Genomic DNA, 11,846 nt, shown 5'->3' with positions numbered 1-11,846 from the left:
ACACTACCAGAAGGACGTGGAGACTTTGCCTGGTATTAGCTATGAGGGGAGATTGAATAAACTGGGATTGTTCTCCCTAGAAAGATGGAGGCTGAGGGGATACCTGATAGAAGTTTATAAAATTATGAGGGGTATAGATAGGGTGAACAGTTGGAAGTTTTTCCCAGGGCAGAAATGACAATTACAAGGGGGTCACAAGTTCAAGATAAGTGGGGGAAACTTGAGTGGAGATGTGCCGGCAGAAGTTTTTTACACTGAGGGTGATGGAGGTCTGAAATGTACTGCCAAGAGAGGTGGTTGAGGCACATGTTAGCGACATTTAAGATTTATCTGGATAGACACATGAACAGCTGGGGAATAGAGGAATATAAGCAGTTGATCTACATAGGACAACATAATGGGGCCAGGCTTGGAGGGCCGAAGGGCCTTTTCCTGTGCTGTACTGTTCTTTATTCTTTGTCTACGTTTTCATTTTTAAATATACATTTGTGGGAAATGAGGAGGGGGTTGGGGGAAGGTCAGCATTTATTGCCCATCCCCAGTTTGTGGCATTTAGAGAGTCCATTACGTTGCTGGGAGTCTGGAGTCACATATAGGACAGACTGGATAACGATGACAGATTTCGGTCCCGAAATGACACGAGGGAACCGGTTGAGGCTAAAAAAAGGAAAACGGCAACCTGGTCCTTTCTAAAATCTCTGTGACTGAGCTTAACCGGTTTCCTCCCGATTCATTGAAGCAACCGAATTTAAATTTCTCCCCTGCCAATTATTAAACTCTGTGATCGGTAAAGGTTTGTCAGACAGGTGAAGAAAAGTGAGGCAGCTGAAGAAATGAATTACGGACCGGAATCGCAGAAGTGCGTTTTAATTCTGAGAATATCGGAGCCGCTCTTGCTCTTCCTGTACTGGCATTCAAACTGTAACAGAAGTCAGCGGATGGTTCAAAAAAAAAGCCATTCTGAATTGCCCTCTTGTGGCCAGTATTAATTGCATTACTGATTCATTCCCGGGTGTGAAGTCTGATGTATAGTAACTGCGCTCTAAGCCACTGTTACGTAAAGACGGCATACCCTTTCCTTCTTACACGTTTGTTATGCAAAAACGGGTTGACCCATTAACACGCACAGACCTGTCCTCCAGATCCCCCTTCTTGTGCGCAGGAGGCCGGCTTATGGCTGCATTCAAATACTCCACTGCACCCTGCGTACTGCAGAGAGGCTCAGCGGTGAGATGGATATTTGCGGTAAGTATTTTGGGTTATTCATTTGCAGTTCGAAACAAAACCTAATCGCTTTCCTGCATTACTTCTCTTAGCTTTTTACGAATCTTGCGCACAATATTGGCGAAATATCTAAATGAATGCACTACTTTACGCATTTTTACCTGCTTTTTGTACTTCTTGTATTTGTCAGTGCCGGAACAGTTTAAAAATATATTTGTGAATCGCCACAGCCAGGAACTGCCTATAATTCCATCACCAGTCTGAAATGGATACCGGGGAAAGTAAAGGTTTGGGCAGAAATTTGATGCTAACCCACAGATTTGCATGATCAAAATTATATTTACATTAGGCCACCTTTTGATGTTACGGTCTGCACGCCCTGCCTGACAGGGCGGTGGAAGCAGATTCAATAGTAATTTTCAAAGGAAACAGGGTATATACTTAAAAATGGGGGTGGGGGAAGAAATGCAGGGCCACGGAGAAGGGGATGGGACGAATTAAATACTGCATTGAAAGAGCTGGCATAGGCAACTTGGGCCGAACGGCCCTGTCCGCTGCTATATTTGGTTCAATGAGTGCTAGATACCATTGCAGACAGTGTTGAGAAAATAGACAGAGAATGCCTCTCAGGATAACATTGAAGTCAATCTACGACCATGATATGGAATTACACCACACCTGGCAAACACGTTGGCTTACACAGGTATGATTGTTATGTAGAATGTTTGGTTTTCTCAAATACCTCGATTGAGTTTTGTTGATTCATTGGACGCCTGCTTAGCCCTTGTGCAACAGGCTCTATTAAAAAAGCGCTGCTCTCCATGTCATCAGAAAATAAGGTCTTTAAAGTCACTGTGGCTACTTCTTTTCAAAAAATCCTTTCTCAGTTACAGCGTGCAGAGTGGACCCTTAATCCATCTCTTTGCTTGCTCCGAAAACCAACTTAAATTCAAAGTGAGTTCAATTCATGGTCCCCGCAAGAGAAATACCAGATCCAAACGGGCAAGAACAGGCTCTGCTCTGACGAAGGATCATCTAGACTCGAAACGTGGGCTATATTGCCTCCCCACAGATACTGTCAGACCTGCTGATATTTTCCAGCATTTTCTGTTTTTGTGTTAGAACAGGCATTACGCCTGATTTCAGGCTTGATCCTACGCTTGATCTTGGCAAAAGGCCCAGAAGCTGGGGCGAACCAGCTTCATGGTCATGGTTCACCTTGGTTATAAATTACCCTAAGATACTGAACTCAGGCTAAATTAAGATATTTGTGTCCCAATAAGTCATACAGGAGTTCTGTGAGCCTCTATATACTAAAGTGTACTCTCCAAATATGCTTCTGCTTAATCTTAATCTTAATCTTGTGGTATATTCCAAATATTTTTTAAAAAGGAGGATTATTTCCAGACTTTTTTATGTCCAACAGTTCAAAAGAGCTTATAGACTAGCTTTAAAAACATTGACAAGAATGCTTACTTATGAAATGCCAGAAAATTGAGTGGAACCGCATGTGTATGTATTTGAATCTTCAATTCACTGACAAAAAAAATACTTCTTACTGAAACAGAAACCTCATGCATGACTCCTTGCTACCGCAATGTACACATTTAAGATAAGCATTGCCTAATGCTTGTGTAATTGGATTTTTATCAGGTGTAATGCTCCCAACCTCAAGAAAGTACCTCTCATGGCAAACGTTGGAATTACTCTGTCCCCTCCATATACAATTCAATTACAAAAGGCTCAGTGTCTTAAAGCAATCAGTTATACAACAATTTTAATGCTCCTGAGGCGTTTCCTGTAATTAGTGTCCCAGAAAAAAAGGAAAATTTTGCGATTTAAATTTTATTTCAGAATGCGAAACCGATCACTGAACACAGTACACGTACACAGTGGAAGGTTGGTAGTTTTGAGAATACATAAAGTTCAAATAAGTCTGTTTACTTAGAAATTTTTCTGACCCCTACGTTAAATATTTGTATTTTTAATGCTCCCCATTTCCCCCACGTCTCTCCTTAAAAGAATAATTGATGCTTTCATATGACACAGTAAATATTCCCAGCCTGCCAGTTATCTGTGGTCAAGCCTAAACATATGTGACGCACCCATGCTGTGCCTGACCACCGTCTCCACTTCCCTCCCCAGTTCTCAGTCTGCGTCCAATTAAACTTCCAGTGGGGATCCAGAATCAAACTTGGCATTTTGTTGATCTGTGCCAAGCCAAGCAGTCCACAACAGTCTGCAAATCCCGGCTCGTTTTAACCATCTTGTTATAACGTGGAACTTAGAAACGATTCAACTGTTAAATTGCAGTGTAATTCCTTATCAATCGATGGAGCACAACTTATTTATGCATTTGGTGAATGGTAAAGGTATTTAGGCGAATTTGCGAAAAAAACCAATCGCTTCTGATTCCAGCCTGGTTAGCTGATAAACACTCGCCCTGCTATATTTAAGCTTAGATAATGCGATTTTGTAGATGATGAATCATCAGGGATTCTTATCATGGAATAATTATTGCGCACATTGTAGATTATAGCTTAAGTTTCGTGGAAAATAAGAGACTCGTAGGCTAGATTTTCCGCTACTGTACGCTGTAGACTTGTGAAAGTGTCATGCAAATTTTGCCAGTGTAGGTTGATGGCCCGCCCACTAACGTTAGAGCATGTCTTCTACAGCAAGTGTTGATTGAGTATTCATAATGTTTGCTTTTGAAAGAATGGCACATTACAAAACTGAAAATACCCTCAGGTTAACATAGGAATAATGTAAACATTTATCTGATTTATTGCACTCCTAGTCTTCTGATCCCTCAAGCTCCAAACAATTAGGTGATGAAGATATTTATACGTTTACCGTAAGTACTGGTACCAAGCACATTTATTATTTAATGTAGATAAGATTTGCATTAACAATTTTTTTTAATTTTGTAAAGTAAGGACAAATGAATATATTTAATGGTGGCAAAGCTGATGTTGAATATATATATATTTAATCAATGTCTTGAAATGGAACAAAATTGTTGTACATTATAACTAACAAGTAAACATGAAAGTATGTAATTTTGTCTTTTTATTTTAGCACTACTTTTTATTTTTCAACTTAAATTGTGCATAATGGTTTATTTCTACATTTTAATATGGTGCAATTCAAGATCCATGTTGTATTTTATGTTGTATATTTATCATAATTGCATAACAAACATTATTGAAACACGGTACACGTTATCGCCGAATTATGGCCCTGTAGAAGTTGAGTTCTTAAAACAACAGTCATCAAGTTTAGCATAACATCACAATTTCTAATCAAAAATTCTTGTGGTTGTTTTTGGGCCTTACTTCCAATAAATAATTTGAGCGAGTTTGCATATCAATAATCTACGGTTAATTTTACCATTAACAGTTTTGCGATTACGTCCTTATGCTACGGTTTGAGATCAGTGTGCTGGCTGCTTCGTGTTATCCACTGGCCAAAACAAAACAGAGAAAAACAGGAAAAGACCTCTGCTTACTGACACCCAAAATTATGTAAAAATAAATGTCTGAGAACAATAAAAACCTGAAAATTTACTTTCAGAAAGTTCATAGATCTTACAATTGATCATGCGGAAATGTTTGAAGCTTCGCTGCACACCAATTGGTCTTTAGTTGCATAGCCACGATGGGGAAATTGCTGGTGAACCTGATCTCACCCTGTTTTGTCTACATATTTGATTGCAACGTCTTCCTATCCAAATTATACTACATAGTTTATGTCATAGGAAATCAATAGCATGGTATAAGAGACAAAGTAGATAAGAGGCTAAAGGGTGGGATAAAATTATAAAAATGAAAGGCAGTTTAAAAAGGGCTCTACACAGTTGGGTGGACTCCTTTTTGGAGCTGGATAAAATACTTGCTTTATGAAAACTAATTTAGGTTTAGAGCTACCAGTAGAAGGGTGGGGGAAAATTAGCACACAAATTTATCAGTCACATGGCCTGTCTTTTGTTGTAATTCAAAATCCAATTTTATTCCATGTTAGTCCTCACAGATTTGTCTTTTAATTAATTATAACGCCTGTTCCCCCTCTCCTAATGTGGATATGCCGGCGTTGGACTGGGTTAAACACAGTAGAAAGTCTGACAACACCAGGTTTAAGTCCAACTGATTTATTTGATAGTAAACTCACAAGCTTTCAGGGTTAGTCCCCCTCTCCTAACGCATAGTGGCGTAAATGAATATCCTTCTTGGCATGGTGGTGCACAGCATGGCATGGTGACATGGTGGTTAGCACTGCTGCCTCGCAGTGTCAGGGACCCAGCTTCAATTCTTAGCTTGGGTCACTGTCTCTGTGGAGTTTGCACATTCTCCCTGTGTCTGCGTGTGTTTCCTCTGGGTGCTCCGGTTTCCTCTCACAATCTGAAAGATATGCTGGCGAGGTGCATTGACCCAAACAGATGCCGGAGTGTGGCGACTAGGGGAATTTCACAGTAACTTACTTGCAGTGTTATTATAAGCCTTACTAGTTGACTAATAAGTAAACTTCAACTATAAATAAACTTTAACTATAACTTAACTTTTTTCTGTGAAAATAATCTTTCCCTGCCATATTTTCACAATTGCCTTTTTAAATTTTCACAGTAACTTCATTGCAATGTTAATGTAAGCCTGCTTGTGACACTAATAAATAAACTTAAACTTAAATTTGTATGTAACTGCATTTGTTCAAAAACAACTTACTGTTTCCCAGGACAAACAAAATTAGCTTCAAATGTTGTTTTGGAAAGCAGTAATGTTCTTGTCAAAGTTGTGTGTAACAAATATTACATTTTAAATTATCCTAAAATATTCACTGTACAGAGACAGCGCACTCAATCCTCCTATACAGACAAAGCATTCTCTACTTCCTTGATGTTTGTAGTGCTTTGCAAGTACAGGAAACTTTTAATAATGTATTTTGAGAATAGATCATTCAGTATGTTTGGAGAAAGCATTATTCTATCTGGATCAAATGAGATTGAAATTGTTTCAATTAATGTGTTATATGATAAAGCTAAAAGCTGCAAGAATTACTGTTGGATTTAACACACCTTTAAAGTTATTTTTTTAAGTGGTACTATTTACTCCATTCCAATGCCAGTCCAAACTGTTTAAATTCAGTGGCACAGGCAGCATGGTAGCACAATGGTTAACACTATTAGTTCACAGTGGTACGGACCTGTGTTTGATTCCGGCCTTGGATAACTGTGTGGAGTTTGCACATTCTCTTCATGTCTGCGTGGTTTTCCTTCAGGTGCTCCAGCTTCTTGTCACAGCCCAAAGCAAGGGCCCGCGTAAGATGCTGCATTGGAGAGTCAGTACAGACATGATGGGCCAAATGGCCTCCTTCTGTACTGTTCTGAATCTATGAAATTCAACAGCTGTTAAAACAATGTCAGATGCATGGTAGAAATCTTAAGGTTAAATCTCTGTTCTTCAGGTTAAATGTCTGTTCTCTCCTCCAGGAAAAGAGTGTTAGCTGAATTCCGTATTATGTAAGTGCATCATCCTTTTTTTAAAACATAGAAAATGGGTGCACATATAGGCCATATGGTCCTTCAAGCCTGTATCACCTTTTAATATAATCATACTTGATCATGCACTTTCAGTATCCCACTCTCGCTTTCTCCCCATACTCCTTTGATCCCTTTAACCGCAAGGGCCACATCCAGCACCCTCTTATACATTTCTAACAATTGGCCCAACAGTTTCCTATGGTTTTTGTTGTGTTCTAAGCACAAGTGACGCACACAGAATTTCATAAAGCACGAAAATGGACAACACATTTTAAACTTTTTTTCTGAACTGCCTCGAAACTGATAATGCCAATAATGCAACAGTGTCCAGGGACCATTAAAAATTAGCCTCGAATTCTCATTTAATCTTTAAAAAAATTCAGAACATCAAATAGCTAAAATTCGCAAGTAGACAAAAGTAGCTTTCTCTAAAATCAATTCGGTGTTAAACTATCTGTCAAAATTGGAAAGAAAAGCATCTCCATCGGTGCACACTGTTGATTTGTAAGCCCTTAATTTTGTTCTTAGAAATGCGATCTCACTTTTGTTATCAGGATCTAATTTGTGTAGAAATGGCACGTGGGTGTTTGTTCGACTGTTTCAGTTTCTTTGAAAAACGTCTAGACATGGAGGTGGAACAATTAGTGTTGGACTCATCGTGGTTAATGTAAAATTCTTGAACATTTTTCATTTTGGTTCTTCCACGCCGAACAATCTGTCTCGCTTGTTGCGAAAAAAAGTCAGTTCTTTTAATAAACGCGCGGGAAGCAATAGAGGAACAGTTGAAGTAATTAACATTCAAGTAAATAAATCTGTTGGTGCATTTGATACGCTGGTCGCATCACCAGAACAGATCTTTCACGTTTTCATATTGTTGCCGTAGCCTCCCCTTTGAACCTGCCACATATGTTAGCATTGCGTAATCTGCAGAACTCGCCCATTAACAAATATATATATGTAGTTGTCGATGAAGGAATGAGATAAGCAAAGGGGAGGAGAGAAACTGGAGAGAAATTCCTCTCTCTGAATGAGAAGTAAAACAGTCGAAGAGAGGAAGAGAGGAAAAGGATGTCAGTGAAATGAGAAGAGGGAGTAGAACAAAGAACAGAAAATAAACATGGAGTGCAATGATGAAAACGGGTGCAAGAAAAGTCGAGAGACAGAGACAGGGTCAAAGCGCTGGTACTGATGAAAGGGAAGTTCTCTAATGTTGCACATCTTTTAATTCTGCTTTAGTCGGCACTTTTAACAGTTTTAGTATTCAAGAAGCGAGGGTAATCTCTGATCAGAGATTATTAGGTAATAAACAGCCAAAAAAGCTGCTTCCGCGGAGGGCACTATCAGCCCACATCTAATACCTACCTGTGAAATTCATAGCTGCAGCATTGACGGAGGTTGAGTGATCTCTGCTAACAAAGTGGCAGCTTTTGGGCGCTGCTAGTCATTAGACATGTTTTGGATAACAGCTCAGTTATCGTAACCAGAACGACCATTTAACTGTAAATTACAAGCATGGATACAGTGAAAACTAAGACACCAGTCTTCGTTGTATGGGATTACAGTGTAAAAACCGCTAAAATCCCCTTCCCCTCCCCAAAACCCCAAACTTTCAATTTGAGGTAAAAACAGAAAACGCTGGAAGATCTGAACAGGTCTGACAACATCTGTGGACAGAGGATAGAGATTTTCCAGCATTTTCTGTTTTTTGTTTCAGATTCCAGCATCCGCAATATTTTGCTTTTATTTCAATTTGAGCTTTTTGTTTGGGATTGCAAAATTGCACCTTCCATCAAATTATTGATAAATATAACCTCCCGGCATGAGTTGACTCGGGTGCATGTGCTGAATAACGATGTTCATGTGTCTTTTTTTTGCAGATGTGATAAACTTGTGATTCGGAGTCAAGTTTGGAAGCAATTATCAAGGCGCCTATAACAATTTGGAAGCGGGTGCAAAGATTCCTGTTGCAAATTGGAAGCAAGTGCCAGGTCTCCCGGAGAACGTTTGGAAGAAAGTGCCAAAGCTCCTGTAGAAAGTTTGGAAGAAAGTGCCAAGGCTCTTGTGGAAATTTTGGAAGAAAGTGCCAAGGCTCCTGTAGAAAATTTGGAAACAAGTGTCAAGGCTCCTGTTGCACATTGGAAGAAAGTGCCAAGACTCCTGTAGAAAGTTTGGAAGAAAGTGCCAAGGTTCCTGTAGAAAGTTTGGAAGAAAGTGCCAAGGCTCCTGTAGAAAGCTTGGAAAAAAGTGCCAAGGCTCCTGTACGAGTTGGAAATAGAGACTGTGAGCAGTGCGCATGTGCAGCAGCCGTTGGCGGCTGAGGGAGGCGCCGCCATGTTGGGCAGTTAGATGGAGTCAGTTGGCCGTCAACGGATGGGAGTGCGATTCAGTGCCAGCTTCCTGACAATCACCAGCGACCCGTGTGGGTAGAAATAAAAGTGAGAGAAAGTGATTTGAGGAAACACACACATATACATATACACACCAGCCCTAGGCGAAGGCCGCGCCCGCCAACGCCACACCATGTTGTCCACATTCGACGCCATGTTGGAGCGGCAGCCCAGGCCGCTGAAAGGCGGCGGCTTCAAGGGCAAACTGAACTCCCGCAGGAAAAGGGAGTTCATGCCCGAGGAGAAGAAGGACGCCTCGTACTGGGAGAAGCGGCGGAAGAATAACGAGGCCGCCAAACGGTCGCGGGAGAAGCGGCGCTTCAACGACCTGGTGCTGGAGAGCAAGATGCTGGCGCTCAACGAGGAGAACGCCTGCCTCCGGGCCGAGCTGCTCACCCTCAAGGTGAGGTGCGGCCTCATCAGCCCCACGGCATACGCCCATGAAGCCCAGGTCCTGCAAGGCTGCATGCAGAAGTACTTCGCCCGGCAGCGGGCCATCGAAATGGACCCTCACTTTATGGAGCTGGACCCCCCGTTTCTGAGGGAGGGCGGCTGCCATAACCGCATGCGGTACACCTCAGGACAGGCTCCTGTCCATTCCATTGACTCCTCTTCCCCACATACCCCAGAGAGCAGCCCACTCCACACCCAACGCACCAGCCCCGTCTCCCTTCGAGTGCATAAGCAACACCCCTTGGACATTTCGACCGAACACCCTACCATACACAAAGCTTCGCTGAACCAGTTAATGTATTCCAGATATCCCCACACGTTCAATGAAACCTATCCCCATTACAGGCCCTCGAGCGCTTCTCCAAATGCAACCGAGGCGGGCAATAAAAGAGAGTCAGAAGATGATGCAGAAGATGAACAGCAGGTCCCCAAAATGCATCCTTTCTCCCCTGGGAGAAACTGCAGATTTGAATGCCGCACACGCTCCAACTCAAATAATTCTGCCCTTCCTCACAAACTGAGAATTAAGGCCAAATCAATGATTGCGAAAGAAGAAAAGGATGATGCAGAATTTGATTTGGAGATGTCCTGGAAGGATGGACCCGGTCTCGGAAAGACTAGAAGTGCCTCATTGACTGAGATTAGAGACATAGATGTGAGTTTTTGTGGTGGTATTTGCAATTACAAAGCAGCGTTTAAACCTGTTATTCCATTATCTATTTGCCATTCAGTTTAATTGAAGGTTTCATCAATCATGACCATCCATTGAACGGAATTTGTCCAATGTTTATCAATACTATTTTCCTGAATAATATACTTTTTTAAAAATCCTATTTGGAAAAACTATAGTCTTAATTTGTACAGCAAGTTAAAGGAATTTTTTAAGGCTTGAAGGGCTGGATGGCCCACTCCTATTTTTAGTTCTTTTGTTCTTGAACTTTTGATGGATTCATATTTTCTGGCCTTGGTACTGTGACATTGGTAAGAGGAGCAGCTTAGGAAGTATGCTTTCAGCGACAAAGAATAATAATTAAATTGTAGCTACTATGCATTTGTTAAATGTGCCTATTAATAAATTTACTTCATTTATACCACTGGAGCCTATTTCTCTGATCACTATTAGCAATACTGTAAACGAGGAAAGCTTTACTGAAATCACTTTAATAAAATGCATTTACAGATTTGAAAAAATGGTGAGAAATAGGATGGAGAATTTTAAAGTAGATTCTTGTGGCGTTTTAATAATGTTATTAAAGTTGCTGCCAATAGCTTTTTCGTGACTTTCCTTTTTAGTGCCACATCCAATCTGATACGTTTACATTTGTATGCACTGCGTAAACAAAAACAAACTGTTGGGAAAAAAATGTCCATTAGAAAGATAGGCACATTGACATGTGAGGATTTGATATACATGGTTTCTTCAGAAGGTGTTAAATTTAGTTCTATGTATGCTAACAGTCCTTTGTACCATATGATCCCATACAATGAGTGGCAGGCTATTTGAATGAGAATAGTCAAAAATAGACTTGACACTGCTGACGCAAACCTACAGATGGCTGTCTATCATTAATATTAAAAATTACTTGCCAAAAACTGCGTTAAAAGAATTCACAGCTTTGTTCATCACTGATACTGTCAACAGTAATTTCTTAGCTTTGAATTTAGTGAGTGCCTTGGCTGACTTATTCCATTCACAAGTCTGAAGGTGATGAGATCAGTGAATTATTTATCTTCACCTTGAGTTGAGATGCTCAGGAATAAAGCCTGGAATATGGCTATTTTCTTTAAACTCACTTTTTCTTGCTGCAATCTGTATCCACCCATAATACTTTAGATGTGAGTAAATTGGTTATCTTAAATATGTAAAATAAACTTTTACAGAAATATCTGTTTCATGTATTTGTTTTTGATGCTGTTTTGACATTTTTCTTGTATTGATGTTTAATTATCTAAAATGTAACAATCTACATGTAAAGTAGAAAAAGATGTCTAGATTGTATAAAAAGATTTATAAAAATGACAGTTTTATCGATTTGTAAAGCAATTATTCAGTAATCATTGCCTCATGACAATTCATTGATTAAACAGAAATATTTTCAAATCACACGTTCGTTTTTGTGAAAAGATCTTTTAACAATGTCTTGGAATGAGAGATGGAGACCTCCTTGATTTTTTTAATAGTTATTTTGCTATTATTTTAATGCTTTAGCTATTCATTCATTTTGCAGCTGTGTATCAGTTAATTA

General features: G+C 40.0%; 1 protein-coding gene across 3 annotated transcripts; it reads left to right on the top strand.

Annotated features, from left to right (window-relative positions):
• Positions 1-1,121: 1,121 nt before the first annotated feature.
• LOC145358575 (nuclear factor interleukin-3-regulated protein-like) lies at positions 1,122-11,613 on the top strand. Of its 3 annotated transcripts, none has more exons than XM_080212741.1 (2): positions 1,122-1,245; positions 8,638-11,613. In XM_080212741.1, exon 2 carries the CDS (start codon positions 9,281-9,283, stop codon positions 10,334-10,336), a length of 1,056 nt encoding a protein of 351 aa, XP_080068867.1. In that variant the 5' UTR covers positions 1,122-1,245; positions 8,638-9,280; the 3' UTR covers positions 10,337-11,613. The 3 variants fall into 3 exon arrangements, with proteins under 3 accessions (XP_080068867.1, XP_080068868.1, XP_080068869.1); XM_080212742.1 differs by lacking the exon at positions 1,122-1,245 and adding an exon at positions 1,845-1,927; XM_080212743.1 differs by lacking the exon at positions 1,122-1,245 and adding an exon at positions 3,998-4,081.
• The last annotated feature ends 233 nt before the right edge of the window (positions 11,614-11,846 follow it).

Source organism: Carcharhinus amblyrhynchos, chromosome 26, assembly GCF_965287045.1.
Source record: "Carcharhinus amblyrhynchos chromosome 26, sCarAmb.v2.hapA, whole genome shotgun sequence".
Classification (NCBI taxonomy): Eukaryota; Metazoa; Chordata; class Chondrichthyes; order Carcharhiniformes; family Carcharhinidae; genus Carcharhinus; species Carcharhinus amblyrhynchos.
This window is presented reverse-complemented; position numbering and strand designations above follow the sequence as displayed.